At 46.9% G+C, this 20,602-nt stretch overlaps 2 protein-coding genes across 8 annotated transcripts; both read right to left on the bottom strand.

Moving 5' to 3' along the window:
- Positions 1–204: 204 nt before the first annotated feature.
- REM1 (RRAD and GEM like GTPase 1) lies at positions 205–15,055 on the bottom strand. 5 transcript variants are annotated; one of them, XM_043986553.1, is made up of 6 exons: positions 14,952–15,033; positions 14,135–14,293; positions 13,261–13,588; positions 9,985–10,067; positions 9,304–9,508; positions 7,250–8,181 (listed from the first exon to the last, which is right to left on the bottom strand). In XM_043986553.1, the coding sequence occupies exons 3-6, from the start codon at positions 13,586–13,588 to the stop codon at positions 7,907–7,909; spliced, it is 891 nt and encodes a 296-aa protein (XP_043842488.1). In that variant the 5' UTR covers positions 14,135–14,293; positions 14,952–15,033; the 3' UTR covers positions 7,250–7,906. The 5 variants fall into 5 exon arrangements, with proteins under 5 accessions (XP_043842487.1, XP_043842488.1, XP_043842486.1 ...); XM_043986552.1 differs by lacking the exons at positions 7,250–8,181; positions 14,952–15,033 and adding exons at positions 205–295; positions 14,788–14,875 and having other exon boundaries at positions 13,261–14,293; XM_043986551.1 differs by lacking the exon at positions 14,135–14,293 and having other exon boundaries at positions 14,952–15,055.
- A 2,096-nt stretch (positions 15,056–17,151) lies between these two features.
- LOC122743639 (ubiquitin-conjugating enzyme E2 C-like) lies at positions 17,152–17,694 on the bottom strand. 3 transcript variants are annotated; one of them, XM_043988726.1, is made up of 2 exons: positions 17,563–17,694; positions 17,152–17,475 (listed from the first exon to the last, which is right to left on the bottom strand). In XM_043988726.1, exons 1-2 carry the CDS (start codon positions 17,692–17,694, stop codon positions 17,152–17,154), a joined length of 456 nt encoding a protein of 151 aa, XP_043844661.1. The 3 variants fall into 3 exon arrangements, with proteins under 3 accessions (XP_043844661.1, XP_043844660.1, XP_043844659.1); XM_043988725.1 differs by having other exon boundaries at positions 17,152–17,334; positions 17,398–17,694; XM_043988724.1 differs by having other exon boundaries at positions 17,152–17,694.
- Positions 17,695–20,602: the final 2,908 nt, after the last annotated feature.

Below are 20,602 nucleotides of genomic sequence, written 5' to 3' on the forward strand. Positions count from 1 at the left end.
TTTTGTAGTCCATAGCTCTCATTGCTACGCCTTTCATTATTTGGCTAAGGATACTGAGGCCTAGAGAGGAAAGTGACTTACCCAAGCTCACACAGCTATTCAATGTTGTAAGGAATGAAAAGTCTGAAAGACATAGTTTCTGAGTAATAATTAATTTATTGATTATGCCTAGCAAATAATTAATAGATTGAGGTTAGTGATTTTCTCTCATAAACCAAAGATCAACCTTGGGGGCCCCTGCTGAATGTTTAAATACCCTTGAAGAAAAGGTGTTCTCCACAGGAAGAAATCGACTCTGCCTAACAATTAATGAGAGAATGAATATTATAATGAGAGGTGGATTTATTCTAATGATGGGCTGGGGGGAATGTGACTCTGATCAAGTCACTCTTGGACAAAGAGACTCATCTCTACACCCAGATCATTCTAGCATTCTAACCAAAAGGATCTATCCTCTATCCAGACCACTTCTGTAGTTGAAAATGGGCTGGAATTCACCTAGATAAGATGGTTTTTACCCTTTAATCAGAATTCAGCTTTCCCAATTGGGTGGGGTCCTGCCCAAAGATTGAGGAGAATGTTAACCCAATCTCATCATCCACCATCAAAGATTGAGGAGAGGGGGCAGCTAGGTGGCACAGTCGATAGAGCACCGGCCCTGGAATCAGGAGGACCTGAGTTCAAATCTGGCCCCCGACACTTGACACTAGCTGTGTGACCCCAGGGAAAAAAAAAGAATTGAGGAGAATATTAAACCAATCTCATTGTCCACCATCATTCACAAGGACTGAGCTTAGAATGAGGAAATAGAAAGGGAAAAAACCCTGGCCTCTACCCCTGCCCCCACTCATTAATCAGTTATTAGTAATCATTTCCTCCCAATGTCATTTCATAGGGAGCGTGGGAAAATATAGGCAAAATCCAAGTTATTGCGAACGAGGCAGATCCAATAACTCTCAAGGGATCCTGGAGTCCTCTTGTTTAAATGTGTAATTGGAACTGAACATTAACTGTCTTTCTGGAGTGACTACTGAGAGTTGACGTTTATTTCAGTTTTAAAGTCTTATGGCCTTTTGTAGTATTTTATATTGACAATACACTTCATTTCAAATTTGATCCTCGGATTATTACCTCAGCATAGAGATGTGGACATTGAAGCTAAAACAGGTGGCACTCCTTGTCCAAAGTGGTAGAGTAGCCCCACCCCACTCTGCTAGTTAATGACAAAGACTTTATTCAAACCTGGGTCTCCCAATGAAGTCTGCTGTTCTTTTCATCTTTCTTAGGTGTCCAGCCCTATGCTAGGAGATTCTCAGGCACTGCGTGTCTTCCCACCTCAAATCTGGCTCATGCTTACTTTCAGAGGCTGCCAACTCCTCTGATCCAGGAGCTGACGATGCCCAGACAAGTGGAAAGAGCATCAGGAGAGCTGGAGAGAGGGGGAAGGGTGGGGGAAGAGGGGAGCAGAGGGCTAGGCAAGGAGGGTGTGTCTTCCTACAGAAAGGCCAACTCAGTGGACCTGTGTTTCCCTCCACAAACTCCCTGGAGGTCCAGGGCTCAACTGGTACAAAACTACCTTTTATCTGCTGCTCCCTCCTCTGTCCCCTAGCCCCATTCCCCTTCTCAATCAACAGATTCTCCAGCCTTGGCCCCCTCCCTCAAGGCAGCAAACTTTCCATTCTGGGCAGCTGGCTTCCTGTCAGCTCTTCCCAGGACGATTAGATAGGAGATACATTTTTCTTGCTTGCTTGCCCTTCTCTTGCTTGGTTCCATTATGATCTCCGACCCTGTCCCCTGGACTACAGATAGCCTGGGACTTATACTGCTCTAGGGTCAATGGGGTTGGGGGAGAGGCCAGGGCTGGACCAGTAATAAAAGTGTCCTGGTGAAGTGGAAAGAATGAGATATTTTAGAAGAGGGTTTAAGAGCATTTGCCATTTTCAAGGCTCTCTGGTGGCCCACCCTCCCTATTCTGGGAAGTTCAGGGTGGGGCTGGCTGACTGATTGGTCCAAGTCTCCAAATCCTTGAGGGACTAGGATAGAAACTCTGCTGAGGACGTGCAAACCCTCCCCAGTAGCAAGGAGTGAGACAGGCCCTGGGGCGTGTGAGGGGCCCTGGGGAGACATTGGTCTGTCCAGAGATTTATCACTTTTTCCATAACAGTTCTCATCCCTTCAGGATGGAAAGTCCTGCCCTTAGGCTGAATGCAGAATGGGACCTTCTGAGTTTGCTTAAGTCCTCAGGGGCAAACCTTGGAACCCCACGGGGTAGAAGCCTCTTCCCTTATACTGCTCCTTTGTTGGGTGTCCCTCTTTTCCGCCCTTGGTTTGTTTCCTCATTCCAGTAGCCCTCCCCGGCCCCCCCCCCCCCCCCCCCCCCCCCCCCCCCCCCCCCCCCCCGGCCCCATGCTCTAGGTTCTGGTAGTATGATGGAGTAAAAATAATGACCACTGCTACGACTATCACCACTGCTGAGCTGCTACTGTCCCAGATTATATTCCTATAGCACTTTAAACTCGCAGAAACGTTTTCCTTACAACAGCCTTGTATATTAGGTTGTGCAAGTGTTAATATTTTCATTTTACATGACAGAAAACTGAGCCTCAGAGAGGTGGGAATGCCTTATAGAAACATAAGTTGTTGGAGTAGAGAGGGATCCAGTGTAGATGAGCTAATTCAAGCCTTCATTTTATAAACTGAAGAGACAGAAGCTGGGGAGATGAAGTGACTCACCCAAAGTCACACAGCTAGTCAATGGCAAGGTTGGGACTGAAACTCAAGGCCTCCTGAATTTTAATTCCAGGGCTCATTCTTCTGCACTATGCTCACCCTTTCTGGAAGAGTCAGGAGAATTGGATTGGACATCTGGTTCTAACACTTACAAAAAGCTGAGTTTTCCCATCTGCAAAATGAAATGGGGTTCATAACACTTGTCCTTTCTCCTTTACAGGTTTGTTGTGAAGAAAATACTTTGTAAATAGTAAAGTGCTGTGTAGAAATGGGATTTGTTGTCATCATTGTTATCATCAATGTTCCTGAGAAAATGTGGTAGCCAGAACTGGAGCCAAAATTCTAGACAGTATCTGATGAGCCCCCCCTTACTCCCACTCCCATAGAGGCCTTCAAAGCTCTAACCCAAAGGGAGAGACTTGGAGACACCTGGACAGGGCCAAAGTGGCAAGAGATTTGACAGTTGTGTGGCTTTTTTAGCTCCTTGAATCTTAGGGTATAGGTGGCCATGTTCTGTCCTGTGCAAGCAAGGAACCCTAGAGAAATAGGAGCTGCTATCATTGGGGATGGGTGGTGGGCAGGGTGTCAGTGTCTCCCTATGGTTGAGCTTGGTGGCCACAACTCTTCGGCTGGACACCAAAGGGAAGAGAGCTCAGTTTTCAGCAGGATCAGATGGAAAATTTCTTCTGCGTGCAGGCAGTTAGGGAGAAAACCAGGACAAGGCCATACTGGGGAGCTTAGCATTGGTAGGAATGATATAATAATAATGATTATAACCAGCACAACAATTATTATTGTAATAACAAATCATGTTTCTCTAGCCCTTGGAGGTTTATGAAGTCTGTTTCTCTACTCCTGGAGGTCTGTATTGTAAGGATCGAGCTGTCCATTTTATGAAAGAGGAAGCTCAGCTTCACATCAGGTGACTTGTCAAATGATTAGTCACAAAACTAGGAAGCTTAGAGCGCTTCTACTGCCACTAACACCTACTTATGGAGCATTTTAAGGTTTACAAAGTACTTTCCTCAACACCAGTTAAGTAGGGATGTCACTGCTTATACCTCTTCTTGTTTTTATTTTTATTTAATTAATTTATTTTTTGCAGGGGCAATGAGGGTTAAGGGACTTGCCCAGGGTCCCACAGGTAGTAAGTGTCAAGTGTCTGAGGCCACATTTGAACTCAGGTCCTCCTGAATCCAGGGCTGGTGCTTTATCCACTGCGCCACCTAGCTGCCCCTGCTTATACCTCTTCTTGAGGACAGGGACTATCTACACAGTGCCTGGCACATAGTAGGTGCTTACTAGATATTTCACTGACTGGCTTTACTGCAGGAATTAGGGTGTCACCTTGGTGGAGGATGGGAAGGCTAGTGGGTATGTCCTAGTGCTCTGTTCATTCTGCCCTCTCTGGGGATTGAGGTCTCAATGTCTCTCCCTCCCCTCTAGCCCTTTTAAAACATTCGAGTCACCTCTCTGTGCTGAAGCTCAGATCACAAAGTGTTAGAATTGGAAGGGACCTTAGATCGTACACTGTCAGGGCATTAAACACAAAGTGTTAGAACACAGAATGGAAGAGGCTTTTGAGTCTTGTCAGACTCTTTTGTGACCCCATGTGGAGTTTTCTTGGCAAAGATATTGGAGTGGTTTGCCATTTCCTCTTCAGCTCATTTTACAGATGAGGAAACTGAGGCAAACAGGGTTATGTGACTTGCCCAGGGTCATACAGCTAGTAAGTGTCTGAGGCTGGATTTGAACATGGATCTTCCTGATTCCAGGCCTGGCAGTCTACCTGCTGCACCACATAGTTCAGCCCTATAATTTTGAAGATGAGGAAACTGAGTTCCAGAGAGGGGAAGACCCTTGCCTAAAGACAGTGAATCTCTGGTAGAGTTAGGCTTAGAGAGGGTTAATCAAAAGATCTCTAAGCCATCGTAAACCTTGTACCCTCTTAATGTCCCTTTCCCTTATAATTCTCTAATGAAGTTTGGTTTCAAAAGAGACTGTCTCAGAGGGATTAAGGGAAGGATTCTTGGCCTCACATATGACAAATTAGTGGAAGAGGTCTGGAGCCTTCAGAAGCTAGACAGGGGCTAGTGGCTGTGATGACAGAGGGGATATTCTCCTGGCTTATCTGGGATTTGAACCTTTTAAAGAACCCAGAAATCCCCTCAGAGAAGGGTCAGGGCTCAGCGGAAGTTGCTGGCCCCTGCCTTCCTGGAGCAGGGTTCAGCTGGTACTTCCCAGTGGATGAGGGAGACTTTCACATCTTACCCTAGGAGTAGGTAGGCTGGGGCATGCTTTCCAAGTGAGTGATCCCTTCAAAAGCTGCCTGCCCAGCCTTCCCCTTATTGGAGATTCGGGGGATAGGCTGACCAGCTTCAAAAGCTCCTTTGCTTTCAACCCTTTTGGTCGCCAGTGGGCTGGCTCATCATTCCTTCCTTCATCTCAGGCAGGGTCTGCTCAGCTTATTATCTGGGTTACATTTTTCTGGGTTTGATATCATTCTTTCCATTCTCCCCGCTGCTGCTGGCTGCCTCCTGCCAACTTTCCACAATTACAGCTGGGATCCACCCATCTGGCTGCAGGCTCAGTCAGGCTCCTGGCCCTATTAACTCAGGCTGCCTGGATGGGCCAGCCAGGGGCCAGGAAGGAGGAGGGGCAGGGAAGGTGGACAATGGTTCTCTGTTCTAAAGGTCCTGTGGTCAGTGTCCTAAAATCTCATCTGGCCCTTATATTCTATATGTTGTCCTTGAATGCGCTTGCTTCTAGCTCTGACACTATGTAATGAGGTCCCTTCTGTGTTCCAAGCACTCTTCTTTCACTAACAGTCTATGTTCTAAGCACCCTTCTTTCACTAAGGGTCTATGTTCTAAGCAACCTTCTTTCACTAAGGGTCTTTGTTCTAAGCACCCTTCTTTCACTAACCGTCTACATTCTAAGGATCTTTTAAATTACTAACATTCTATATTCTCCGTTCCCTTCCAGAATTTTATGAGACTTTTAAGTTTTTCAAAGCATTTTACATCTGTTCATTCATTTGATCCTCACAACTCTAGGATGTAAGTGCTATTATTCCCATTTGATAGAAGATGATCACACAGCTAGTATGAGAGACAATATCTGAACTCAGGTCTTCCTGATTGTGTCACACTTTATCCACTGTGCAACCTAGGTGATACTCTATGTACTGAAAATCGATCACTAATGTTCTAAGGTTCCTTCCAGCTGAGAAGACTCTTTTCTCTTTGACAGTTTATGTTCTAAGAACTCTTATTAATGGTCTATATTCTAAGGTTCCTTCTATCACTAATGTTCTGTGTTCTGAGGTATATTCCAGCACACAGCCTATGCTCTAAGGACCCTTCTATTATTGACATGATACAGTTCAAGTTTCCCTCAAAGTGACATCCTCTGTTCTAAGGACCCTTCTGTCATAAACATTCTGTGTTGGAAGATCCTCATCAAGTCTTCTACTGTGTATGTGTGAGGAGGGGATGAGAGAAAAAAATGGGTACCATCCAAGGGCTCTTGGTGTCTGATGTAGCTGCCAGGATCCTTGTGCCATTTCAGGGGCAGGAAAGGTACTTATGCTGAAGGTATATAGGATGGGTTTAGAAGGTGTGTGTGTGTGTGTGTGTGTGTGTGTGTGTAAATATGGGGGAGTGAGGAATCTTGCCCTGTGGACAGGATTACAGCCAGTACCCAAACAATATCACAAACTCTTCTCCCCCTACTCCAACAAGAAACAGATATTTCATTGAGGCCTCTCAACTGCCTTCTAACTGGAAACTCCTGACCTGACCGGAGCAAGCCAGCTGGATCCTGGCTCAGAGCCTAGTCCTTTCCTCCCCTCCCCAACCCCCACCAGCCAGATGTTGGGCTGCTTCCAATCTTCTCCACATCTGGGGCTGTGTCAGGGAGGGAAACCCTAGCACCTTCCTTTCAGGTTGAGAGATAGGCAGCATAATATAATGGAAAAAGCATGGTCCTAGGAGATGTGTGTTCTAGGCTCTGCCACACAACTGCCATGTGACCTTGGACAAGTCCTTCCCTTTTCCAAGTTTCAGTTGTCTTCCCCTGTAGGATAATTCCAACTCAGATATCCTGCTTTCTAAGGCCCCTTCTTTTTCTAATAATCTATACTCTGAGGTTTCTTCCAGCTCTAACAAGCTCTTGAATTTTTCTGATCTGTGAAATAGGTTACTGAAATGAAACTATACCCAGGGTAGGTCAGGACTCCCTAGGACAGGATTTGGCATGTTACATTTTCTTCATCTCCCCTAGTTTGAGCTAAACATAGATATAATGCTATATATTCTTTTTGTCCAAATAAATGAATTTGAGTATCCTGGGCCAACCAGAGGTATAGTTAGGGGAGCACTGTTGATGGAGTCAAGCTTAGGAGGGAGACAAGTGAGTCCTTAACTTGTTTCTCTCTCTCAAATCCTGTCCTGATTTAGAGAAGGGAAAGTGGAACTCTGAGCAGACATAGCAACTGATGGATGGGGTATCTCTCAGGTCTAGTTTATTGCAGGAGCTCCTGGGGCCATCATTGGCTGGGTAGCTTGGTGTTGAGACAGATAGTACAAAAAAGTTTAGGTGGTGGCATCCCTCCATGTCTGCCCATCCCATCTCCAGCTAGGGAGTTTCTCCCCACAAAAAGGATGGTTTCATTGGCCCTATTTGTCACCACCTGGGCTGTCCACCCAGTAGCCTTCTCCCTCACTGTGAGCCCCTGGGGGGCTCAGGGCTGGGACTTGGATCCCTTGTCCAATGTTGGCACTCTCCATACCGATTCACAGGCACAGCTGGGGTGCCAATACTCTGTTCCCTGGGACTACCCAGACCACATTGGCCTCCTTATTTGTGGGTGTGAAGGGGGAGGTGCCTGATGGGATTGGACAGTGATTCTAGGCCCACCCCCCTGGACACAGGGTGCCCCCCCTCCAATCTGCCTCTTCCTCTGCAGGCCTGGGAATCCCTCTCCTCCCAATTCGGAGTCGTTATGGCTGGTCACGCCAATGATACCTGGAGAAGATATTTGGTTCAGTGCAGCAGGGAGATGACTATTTGGAGGAGGTGGTGGTTAGGGGAACCTCTGGGGCTGGTCCCAGGCTAGATGGTGCTTCCCTTCTCCCTTTTATGTTCTTGGAGCCCAGTGAGGTAGAGCCTACTGTCAGAGCACAGACAAGTCATGGCAGGATTTGGATCGGGCCTTCAGTGCTAGCTTCCTGTTGTTTCGTGTGGCCAGACGGGCCAGGAACCGTCGGGCCCTCTGGCTGAGGCTCTTGGGGCCAGGGTCTGGAAGACGGGGGCCACCTGCCTCCCGGCCCAGTTGACGAAGGCGGATCTGGCGCACGATGCCCTCAAAGAGCTCGGTTACGTTGTGCTGCAGGGCTGCTGAAGTCTCAATGAACTTGCAGTCGAATACCATAGCACAAGCCCGACCCTCTAGAGGGGAAGGAAGGGGACCAAAGAGGAGGTGGAGATGAGAGAAGAGGCAAGGAGAGGGAGAAAAAAGGGGAGAATGGGAAAAGGCAGAAAAGGAGAAGGGGAAGAGGAAAAGGGATGGTGGAGGCGGTTAGAGGAGAGAAGAGACATGAGGGTAGGAGTTGAAAGAGGAGAAGAAACAGAGCAACATAAAGGAAAAGAGAAAAGGCAGATGAGTATGGGGGAAAGCAAAAGGAAAGAGGAGGCAGTGTCCAGATGAGAAGATGGAGTAGGGGAACAGAGAGAAAAGAGGGAGAAGAAGAAAGAAGTGGTTACAGAGAGGAACAGAGAAAATAGGAGTGGAGAGAGTCCCATGAAGGTAAGAAAGAAGGGAAGAAGGGCAGGGAAGGAGGGGAGAATAGTAGGCAGATCCATAATCAGCAATTTTGGTGCCCAGGGAAAATTTCACAAAACATTCCTAGAGGGCAAGCAGAAGAAAAAGTGCCCCTGGATATACTTTTTTTTGGGGGGGGGTGAGGCAATTGGAGTTAAGTGACATGCCCAGGGTCACACAGCTGGTAAGTGTTACATGTCTGAGGTCGGATTTGAACTCAGGTACTCCTGAATCCAGGGCCAGTGCTCTATCCACTGTGCTGCCTAGCTGCCCCAAAATACAGCTAGTAAATGTTGTGTCTGAGGCCAGATTTGAACTCAGGTACTCCTGACTCCAGGACCGGTGCTCTATCCACTGCGCCACCTAGCTATCCCACCAGGATATATTTTTAAAGATAACTTCAGTTAGGGGTGTGAGGTGGAGAGAAACTTGGACACAAGGGCCTATGGAGGACAGATATTCTGCAACACCATTCTCTAGGATACTATAAGGCTGCTGTTGGGGTTACAGTCACCTGGAAGGAGAGTGCCTGACATCCCACAGACTTTTTGTTGTTGTTGTTGTTGGTCATAGGCAAGTCCCTAACTGCCCCACCTTAGTTACAGCTCTGACAGTGGGACAGTTTCACTTCAGCCTAGCTTCAGTCAGTCCCAGGGTCCCAGGGTCTCCAGGGTGGTAGCAGGAGAAAGGATGGAAGGGGAAATTGTAGAGGAGCAGGACAGACCAGATAGATAGGCCCTTCCCCTCACCTTCCACAGATACTTCCCGACAGCGCACCAGGTCTGCTTTATTCCCCACCAGGATGATAGGAATATTGTCTGCTTGTCGGGCCCTTCGAAGCTCGATGCGCAGCTCAGAGGCACTCTCAAAGCTGCTTCGGTCTGTGATGGAGTACACGATTGCATAGGCGCTGCCTACTCGTAGGCAGTAATCACGGTGCCAATTCTTCTCTTCCTGCAGGGGAAGAGAGTGCAGTCATCTCTGAGTCCTCCTGGCCCTCCCAGGTGAAGGATGAGGATGCTCATTCTCTTGGGAAAAAAGGGACGGGATGGATATTCTCAAGGGGCTTATGGTGCACTGGGGAAAACCTCAGCTCAGAAGCAAAGAGACCTGGGTTCAGATTTGGGGTCTATCATGGACTCACTGTATGACCTTGGGCAAGTCACTTCCATTCTCTTGGCCTCGGTTTTTGCCCCTGTAAAAGGAGGGGGGTTCAACTAGATGGTCTCCAAGGTTACTTCCAGCTCAGACATTCTATGTTCTAATGTCCAACAAATGTTAAATAATTCTCTGGCAGTTCCATTTTGAGTATGCAGACATCTAGGGACCTCTCTGTCTGCTCTGCTGAGGTTCGGAGCTCCCAGGCTTCTAGAATTCCCAGGAGGCTTCCCATAGGGCTGCCCATGCCTTCCTTGTCCCCTGCTGCATACCCGCTTCTCTGACTCCCAGGTATCCATAACCAGCAGTGTCATGTCCTCTCCATCCACAGACAGGGTCCTCTCATACACGTCCTCTGCAATAGAGGGGACAGGCTGGGCTTAGTGGGACTTAGGGGTAGAGTGATGCTGAACTCAGAGGGAGAGATGGAAACTCTCAGGTTCTGTGGCTGAAATTGAATAATTAAAAGAAGATATTTTCTAAGCATCTTGGAAAACATTTAGTTCAACCCTCTCAATTTATAGATGGGGAAACGGAGGCACAGAGAAGGGAAAAGACTTGTCCAAGGTCAGATTTTAAGTCCATAGCAGAGTTAGGACTCAAAACTGGGTCTCCCACCTCCCAGTTCAAGTTTCTTTCCCTTTGAGTGAGGGCAAGGGCTAGAGAATTCGGTCCTACCTGAGGTCCTCTGGTTACTGACTCCCAACAGACTGCCAATTCTTAGATTTATCCTCCTGATCACTTATAGGGTACAGGTGTGCTAGTCATGAAACTGCCTGGGGCACTCATGTCCCTGGTATGGACTATGGATCCCTTAGCCTTCTCTGTTGATTGTACGACTTGCTAGCTTTCCTTCAGAGAAAACACCCGAATGCCTGGGTTTGTTGGATCCCAGTTTAGCTGCCAATGGGTTGTGGGATATGGAGGTCCTTGAACATGGTTTCAATGTCCACATGTGCGGGATGGATCAGGGACTATGGTCCAATGGTAATTCCACTTCTCCCAAGTGAACTTATCATATGTATCATAATCAGAGCATTAGACTAATGATCATCTAGTTCAAATCCCCCATTTTACAGTTAGGAAAACTGAGGCAGAGAGAAGAGAAGTGACTTGCTCAAGATCACATATCTACTATGCAGCAGGGCTGGGTCTTAAATCTAGGTCTTTTTTTTGGGGGGGGGGAGAGATTGGGTCTCCGTATCCTGCCCAGGCTGGATGTGCACTGGCCACTCAAGTACCTGATCCCAGTACTGATTGGCACAGGAACTTTGATCTGCTGTTTCCAACCTGGACTGATTTGCCCCTCCTCAGGGAGCCTGGTGGCTCCCTGTTCCCAGGCAGCTTACCACACTAGAGTTGCTTAGATTGGACACCTAATTGGCTCAGCCCCCTATGGCCCAGAATTTCTGAGTTCAGGTGATCCACCAGCCTTGGCTTCCCTAGCAGCAGGGATTAAAAGTGTGTGCCAACTTGCCTGGCACCAAGTCCAAGAGCTTCTCCCATTACACTACACTGTCCCACTTAATAAAATGTTGGTTCAGTTGGACTGAAGGAGGAATGTGAAGGGGCACCCTACTCTGTTTGCTCCTTGCTGGGCTAAGACAAAACTTTTCCTTGGCCTGGAGACTGTAGCATTGTGGAGTACACTTGGGTGACTCCCTTTTTATTAATATTGATTTATTACATCACTTATCATATGCAAGCTTATTAATCCCCCACCTATTATATGTGTAGCTAGGTGGTGCAGTGGATAGAGTGTCTGGCCTAGAGTCAGGAAAACTCATTTTCCTGAGTTCAAATATGACCCCACACACTTCCTGTATGACCCTGGGCAAGTCACTTAACTCTGTTTGACTCAATTTCTTCAGCTGTAAAATGAGCTGTAAAAGTAAATGTTGCTGGGGCAGCTAGGTGGTGCAGTGGATAAAGCACAGGCCCTGGATTCAGGAGGACCTGAGTTCAAATCTGACCTCAGACACTTGACACTTACTAGCTGTGTGACCCTGGGCAAGTCACTTAACCCCAATTGCCTCACACACACACACACAAAAAAGTAAATGGCAAACTGCTCCAATATCTCTACCAAGAAAACCCTAAATGGGGTCATGAAGAATTGGATACAAGTGCAAATGATTGAATAATAACAAAATTACATGTGAATCTATCTATCTAATTATTATATAAAGTGGATTTGACAATGTTTCTCCTATGCTATCCCTCTGGACAAGTAAATGAGATATGGAATAGATGACAATATAGTTTGGTGGGTTTAGAACTGGACCCAAAGAATAGACCATGTCTGCCTAGAGGAAGGTCTCTGGCAGAATACAACAGGGATCTGTCTTTGGTCTCAGGCTGAACAGCACAGTTATTAATGATTTGAAGGAAAGCATAGACAGTACACCTTTCAAATTTGCAGATAGTGGGGTAGTGGATAGAGCACTGGTCCTGGAGACAGGAGGACCTGAGTTCAAATCTGGCTTCAGATGCTTACCAGCTGTGTGGTCAAGTCACCTAACCTCTAGCCTAAAAAAAAAAAATTGCAAATTTGCAGATGGCATAAAGCTCAGAAGTATAGCTAACAAGTGGGACAAAAGTCAGGCTCCCAAAAGATGTCTTTTTTTTTTCTTTTTTCTTTTTTCCCCAAAAGATGTCAACAGGCTGGAATGATGGGCTAAATCTAATAAGATTAAATTGAACAGGGAAAAATGTAGTCTGCAAATAGATTCAGAAAACCAACTGCCCAAATCTAGTTTGGGAGATTAGTTTGTGTGAAAAAGGTTCAGAGGTTTTAGAGGACTTGTATGCTTGTCAAGAATCAATAGCATGCCAAACCAGCTGTGACCTTGGGCTACACTAAGAGAGAGGGTCCTGAATGAAAGGTGAAGTTTCTGCTGTTCTCTTCTCTAGTCAGAACACTCCTGGACTCATGTGTTGAAGTCTGAATGCCACATTTTAGGAAAAATGTTGATAAGCCAGAGTGTGTCCAGAGGACAATGACCAAGATGGTGAGAGAACTGGCGGCCACTGGTTGAAGGAATTGGTAATATTTAACCTGGAGAAGAGAAGGCTTGAGGAGAAATGACTACTGTCTCCAAATATTTATTGGGCTTGTTTTGTAGAACAGTGCAGGTTCTGAGTTCACAGGACAGTACTAGAAACTGGGTGAGAGGCAGATTTCCACTTAGGGGAAGGAAAGGCTTCCTAACATTCAGAGCTGTCTCAAAGTAAAATGATTTGTCCCTTGGAGTAGTGAGCTCCCTACCACTGGAACTCTTTGAGGCTGAGCCTGGATGACAAATTGATCAGGGACAGTCAGGGAAGTTGTGGAGGGAATTACTATTCAGATCTGAGCTGGACTAGAGACCTCTGCAATTTACCAATTCCAACTGGTGATTTTGTGATCAGCATGTATTCCAAACCAACTTTCTTGTATACAAACACAAGGTGTTCCAGAAGTCTTTGTGTAAAGTTTTAAACTATTCAAACTTAAAACTTGTACTAATCTCACCCCCTCTCCTTATCCCCAGAGATTCCATTCTTACCTCCCTGATGCTCCTGAAGGTCTCGATCCTGTATACCAGCAAAAAGGTTTGCCAGGCTGGTCTTTCCTACCCTGGGGTCTCCAAGTAGCACCACCCGGTATAAGGAATCAGCAGAGTCGCTGGAGTCAGAGGACCAGTTGTCCAGGGCAGGTGAGGGGGGTCGAGGTGGGGGATTGAGAGAGGATGACTGGCAGAGCTGGGGGTGGTTCGATCTCTTGGAGGACTTGGGGGCCAAAAGTCCTGACCTAGGCTTTGGCACTAGGGACAGTGGGGTGCTGGCTCGCCTTCTCAGGACCGTCTGGGGGTCCTGCTGGGTGTTCAGTGTCATCTTGGAGAGAACAGGCGACATGTTTCCTGTGAATAAAAGGCTGGACAAAGAGATCACTGGCTCTCCTTTTTGGTCCATTTTGTTCCAATGCGGGGGGGGGGGGGAGACTTGGCATCGGGTTAGGGGTCTCTTCATGTTGCAGACCCAGAGAATACATACATTATTTATCACTGACATTTCTTAATTGTACAGTAAGAGCAATCACACAGAGGCCAAGAACCACATACAGCGCACCATGTGCACACATTCACACAGGCCAATAGATATACTTATACCCATGTAGTTAGAAAGGACACACACATATGGAATTCTGCACACGTGGACACATACACATTAATGATTACTTTCATACACACAGAACCATAACCTGTGGGTGCCTCACACAAGGAGGTTTTTGTGGAAGGAAGAGCACAGATTCAAGTCATTACACAAACAGCCTTCTCACAGCTCTCCCTTCTGTTTGGTCCAAATATAAACAAAAGATGGAGAAAGACCCCTGACCCTTGGCCCAGCTTGGGAGTGGGAAGTCGTTAGTGGTTCTCAGACCTTTGCTGCACTGGGGTGGGGGTGGAGGGTGGTTTGGAGTGTGAGGGGCCACTTTTCAGAAGCCAAGCTGTGGAGAAGAGGTCCTAATTCATTGAGTCTCTTGGAGGTTAAGGAAGAGGCTTTAGACCCGGTGGGGGCTTGGGCCCAAGTTCTGAATCTCTGTAGGAGAGAAGGAAAGGGGGGGTAGGGAAGCAAGTGGCAGGGAGGAGGGGTCGGCGAGTGGGCAGGTAACAGGAGACGGGAAGTGTCATGGGAACGGCGTCCCCGACCCGCTGCCCGCGTAAAATATTCAGGAGCAGCTGGCTAGGCTTCGGGGTGACCCATGGGGCGGCCTCCAGCTGTTGGAGAGGGGAGGGAGTCGGTCTTCGGCCAACTCAGATGCTGGGAGTTGAGAAGACATTCCCCAGAGGGCTCGTTTGTGCCAGCCTGCGATGGGAGCAGGGCCAGGTGGTCCCTAGCACCAGCTCTATTCTACGGGAAACTCAGGGCACGGAGCAACCTTTTCTATCCGAGGGCTTGAGGATCCACCCCACTTCCAAAACCCAGCTCTAAGAACTGCAGCTCTCCCCACCCCCAAACCTTAGAGGCTCTGGGATCCTCCCTGACTCTGAAGGAATTGGGGTCCCCCAACCCTAGGGGCTCCAAAATCCCACCTCCGTTCCATCTCTCTGCGCCCCGCTCTGCCCAAGGCCGGGAGCCTCCAACTGTATGTATGCTGGGCAGGACTGGGGGTGCTCAGGCCAACTCTGACGAAACTTTCCCCAACTTCTCCCCGGCGCCCACCCTATCCCGGCCCTGCGCCAGCTGGCGCTCGTACCCCGGCGCTGGGGGGGCTGGGGCTCCGCTCCTCCTCTGGGGCACCCCCCGAGCCACTGCCACGGTCCGTATAGTCGATTACCAGCCCGCCGTTCTCCCCCGCCTGCCGTGAGCAGCCCAGCAGCCCCACTGCCCCAGCCCGAGGTGGGGAGGAGCCGCCACCGCTGGAGCCCTCCCCCGGCCCCGCCCAGAGCGCTGGCCTCAGCCCTCCCAGGCAGGGAGGTCCAGGGGACCACCAGGCCAGGGGTCCTACTCTGCCGCCCAGCCCACTTAGCAGTTCTTAGCTCTAAAGCCAAACGCAAAATTGTCAAGTGAGCAAAACTGTATCTGTTCTTCCTTTCGGCTTTCTCCTGGGGCGTCCAGCCCTGGCCCCTGGTACTCTCATCGTCTTTTCCTCCTCACCAGGAAAGGTAGAAACCTGTGATGACTCAATGGGTCTTGTAAAGCTCTGTGGTCCAGCTGCCCCGACTCCTAGACCCGGAATTTGCATATTTGGAGGCAGCTGAAGGAAACTGGCATACTCTGTCTTGAGATAGCACTAAGGGACTTGGAACTCCAGTGCACTTTCCCGGTTGGCCCCTCTCTGCAGAAGGGGTTGATGAGGCTAAGGGGTCTCTGGGCATGAAGACATCACCCAGTTGCTCAATACCTGTTCCAGGGGCCAGATATAGCTTGCATAAGACTGCAAGGTCTGACATATCCCCTACCCACCCAACTGACTGGCTCTCTTCTTCACCTTTATGGGTCCATGAGTAGATGAAACTGTCTGTCCCCCTTTTCAAAGGTGGTAGGTGAGGCCTGGCCCTGGGAGGGTGAATAGAGGGTGGGGATCGTCTGCTGAAGCACAAAGATGTTGGGAACAGATACTTACCTCTGATGACCTGGGATGAGCAGGGGTCTTCTGGCTCCATTATACCAATGATTCCCACCTCTCCTTCTTAGGAGGGAGAAGGAACTTCTTATGGGTTCCATCCTCCCTCCACCCCCAAAGTGTGCAGAGAGGGAATGGCAAAAGGAGAGGGCATCTACAGTAGTTCAACATTAAACACCACACTGTTCATTCGCTTTGTTTTTTTTCCTCTTCTTCAATTTTATTTGGATATCTTAGTTACTTTCTTCCCCCCCCCCCCTTAATAGTATTTTCCCAATTACATGTAAAGGTAGTTCTCAACATTCATTTTTGTAAGATTTTGAGTTCCAAAATTTTCTCTCTTTCTCCTTCCTCTTCCCCTTTCCCAAGACAGCAAGCAATCTGATATAGGTTATCTATGTACAATCATGTTAAACACATTTTCGTGTTAGTCATGTTGTGAAAGAAGAATCAGAACAAAAGGGAAAAACTTCAAGAAAGAAAAAAACAACACAAAACCCCCCAGCAACAAATAAAGTGAAAATAGTATACTTTGCTATGCATTCAGACTCCATAGTTCTTTTTCTGAATGTGGAGAGCATTTTCCATTATGAGTCTTTTGGAATTGTCTTGGATCATTGCATTGCTGAGAAGCTGCTCCTTCACTTTGAAGAACGGATTTCCAGTGCTGTGCTCTTTCTGATATACCTCACTGCTTCCAACCGTATTATAGAAAAAGAAGCTGAGGCCTAGAAAAGACAATACAAGTATGATTACCCCCATGGTGTAATTGAGGAAACTGGAACAGAGAGAGAGAAATGGACTTGCCTATGCACAGCCAACTGGGTAAGTAATGGAGTAGAAATAGTCACAGAATGCCAGAAATGGAAGGAGACTTGGGTTTTAAGCATTGCCAATAACTCGCTGTATAACCATGGGCAATTTCATCCTGTTTAAAGAATGTGGGAACCGGAAAGTTTCTTGGAGATATCTTATTGAAATAAAATGATCTTAGTGATCATCTTATTCATTCATTCAATGAGCATTTATTATGTGCTAGGTGTTGTGCCAGGTGCTGGAAAACAGATTGAAAAAAAGAAAAAGAAAATCATTCTAATCCTCAAAGAGCTGGTATTTTATTTTTTATTTTTTTAGCTTTTTTTAAAAAACAAAAACAAATTTATTTATACATTAATGTTGAGGGCTGGACTAGAGTTTGAGAAAAAAGGAAAACAGTATGATACAGTCCTGTACAGAAGAGAAAAGACAGGTTATGAGGAAGGGGAAAAGATGTACGCACATACATACACATACAAACAAGATGAAGGGAAGATAGGCTGGGCAGCTGGGGTCAGGGCTCCTGGCTAGTCACCTGCTTCATGTAGGTTTCCAGCAGGTAATTTTTAAAGGCTGTGGGGTTTGTCCAAAGTTCAGCGGCATGTGTGTTCAATGGGCTGTCAATGTTGGGTTCTCCCAGCAGGCTCTGGATAGATAGTAGAATGGTCCTGACATCATACAGAGCTGACCACTTGTCCTTGAGGATGTCCAAACAGATATTGCCTTGGGTATCCACATTAGGATGGTAACAATGTGTGACAAATTTCACAGTGGGAGCATTATATGGGTAGCCACTGGGGAACTCCAGGGAGAGCTTGTACCTCAGGTCTTCATATACTGTCCCAGCAGCCCCATGGATGGTCCCAACCCATTTGAAGAGAGTGTCAGACTCTGGGAAGGCAGAAATTCCTTTGTCTCCAGACATCATTAGAGTCATTAATTCCTGCTGTAACCTCTTGCCCACGGATCCGCGGGCCGCGCCCGCCCCAGGCTCGGCCCCCTTACCCGACACTGCGGCGGCGCTGGCAGCAGCCCGGTCGCGGTTCTGCGAGGCCATGGGGGACCAGAGATAAAGCAAGAGAAACTCCCAGGCGGCAACTGCGGGGCTCCGGGACCGCTCTGAGCTGGTATTTTATTAGGATGAAGCTATATGTACACAGATAAATTCATATAAAATATATACAAAATAAATTTCAGGAAGGGGAGCCGAGAGGTGGGGGAAAGCACTAACAACTGAGGTATCAGGAAAGGGTCTTGGAGGAAGTTGCTCTTGAACCTCTGGTCCTTGAAGAGACCTCAGAATTCCAATAGGCAGAGGCGAGGCTGAAGAATAATTTTTTTTTTTTTTTGGTGAGGCAATTGGGGTTAAGTGACTTGCCTAGGGTCACACAGATAGTAAGTGTTAAGTGTTTGAGGCTGAATTTGAACTCAGGTCCTCTTGACTCCAGGGCCAGTGCTCTATCCACTTCGCCACCTAGCTGCCCCTGAAGAATAATTTTTAAACATTGGGGAAAGAGCTCATTTGTGCAATGAGGTGGGAGGTAGATTGTTGAGTACAGAGAACAATGTCAACCTAATTGGAATATAGAGTGTCTGAGGGGGAGTCATATAAGGTCAAGCTGGAAAGACAGGTTGTACATTTAGAAAACAAAGTGGAACCTTTTCCAAAAAGTCACTCAACTGTCCCAACCATTGAACCCTAAATAACCCTCCTTGTCTTATACTCTCGAAGAGGTCAAAGACAGAAGGAAAGGATCCATACATGTAAAAACATTTACAGCAGTTCTTTTTGCAGTGGCAAAAAACTGGTACCCATGAACTGGTGCCCTGGGGAAGAGCTGAACAAACCATGGCACATGAATGTAATGGAATATTTTTGTGCCATGAGAAATGATGAATATGACTTAGATTTAGAGCCTCGTATAGGCCAATGAAGGGAGAAGTGTGTAGAACCAGAACAACTGGCATGATTACCAAGTAATAGAAAGGATAACAACTTTGGAAGGCTTCAGAACTCTGACTTCAGAGGACCGGTGAAGAAACCTGCTTCTTGACTCTTGGCAGAGGAGTGAGGCACTGGAAGTATAGGTATACAACATAACCAACATAGTGATTTGTTTTGCTTGACTATCCTTATTGGCTACAAAGGAAAGTTTCAAAATTTATTTTGGGGGGGTGATGCAAAAAAAGGAAGAAAAGAACCTCAATGAAACATTTAAAAATACAAAGAAGAGGGGGCAGCCAGGTGGCACAGTAGATAGAGCACTGGCCCTGGAGTCAGGAGGACTTGAGTTTAAATCCAACCTCAGACACTTGACACTTACTAGCTGTGTGACCCTGGGCAAGTCACTTAACCCCCATTGCCCCACAAAAACAAACAAACAAAAAATACAAAGAAGAGAGGTAAAGCAGTTCAGAAGTGGTCACAGATAATGAAGGTAGTTTTGTTGCTATTCTGTTAAATTAGAAAAACACCACATTAATGGGAATTCACAGTTTCATATATACTTTCTGTTCCAGGCACATTAAAATGTTCATGTTTATTGGATTTGTAGTAAAAAATATTTTTATTTTAAAGACAGGGTTAGAATCATACTGTGGAAGGCTTTCTAGGCCAATCGGAGGAGTTTGTATTACAGTAATGAGTCACCAGAATTTCTTGGGCAGGGGACTGACATGGTGAGACTTGTGTTTTAGGAATTAGGCATCTGTGTAAAGATTGAACTGGTGAGGGCAGGGATTGAAGGCAGGTGGAGAAATAAAGAGAACATTGCAATAATCCAGGCAAGAGGGGCAGCTAGGTGGTGCAGTGGATAGAGCACCGGCCCTGGAGTCAGGAGTACCTGAGTTCAAATCCGGCCTCAGACACTTAACACTCACTAGCTGCGCGACCCTGGGCAAGTTGCTTAATCCCAATTGCCTCACTAAAAAAAAAAAAAAAAATCCAGGCAAGAAGTGCTGAATTAAAGAGGTAGCTGTATGAATAGAGAATTGGCTTGGCATTAGGGCCCTGACCAGGTCATATGGAGTGTGTTGTGGTGTTGGGCCAGTTCAAATTGAGCCATGCTAGGCAAAGACGTGAATGAGACTGGGGGAGGAGCAGGATAACTTGGGCTGAAGTTGGAAGTAGCTCAGGCTGCTGTGAATCTGCTTCTTCTTGGTTCTCTTTGAAGGGAGTTAGGAAGGGTCCTCAAAGCAACCTCTTGAAGCAAGAATCTTAGAATGGGGAAAAAAGCTTAGCTGGCCAGAACTGGAAGGGAGCTTAGAACAAAGGATTTCAGAACTGGAAAGGACCTGGACATAGAAGTATAACTGTTTCAGAATGAAACTGATTTCTGCCTCTAACCAGGCCTGGAAAGGTGAGGTCCACATGACCATTCTGTACAAAATTTTGCAGTGAGAACTTTCTGTATCCTTTGTTTTCCTTAAGGTGCTACTCTTCTACCTCTCTCCGTAATTGAACTGAGGGCAGCTAGGTGCTTCAGTGGATACAGTGCTGAGCCTGGAGCCAGAAAGATGAGTTCAAATCTGGCCTCCGATACTTAGTGGCTGTGTGACTCTGGGCAAGTCACTCAACCTCTCTGATTCAATTTCCTCAACTATAAAATGGGGATAATAACACCTACCTTTCAGGCTTGTACGCATCAAATGAGATAATGAATATAAACTGCTTAGCAGAGTGCCTGGCACATAGAAAGAGCTATATAAATGTTATTTATTATTATTATTATTATCCATAGATGGACCATAGACTCAGCACATCAGATCTGGAAAGGACATAGGACAACAGAATAATAGAGCTGGAAGGGGCTCTAGGGATCATCTAGTTCAATCTTCTCGTTTTAGAAGGAAGTGAAATTCTGAGAGGTTATAAAAGCCTTGCCCTTCAGTCACATAGCTAACAAATGGCAGAAATGGGATTGGGAGCACTTAGGGGGTGCAGTGGATAAAGCATCAATCCTGGA

The sequence above is a fragment of the Dromiciops gliroides genome, chromosome 2 (genome assembly GCF_019393635.1).
Source record: "Dromiciops gliroides isolate mDroGli1 chromosome 2, mDroGli1.pri, whole genome shotgun sequence".
NCBI classification, from domain to species: Eukaryota; Metazoa; Chordata; class Mammalia; order Microbiotheria; family Microbiotheriidae; genus Dromiciops; species Dromiciops gliroides.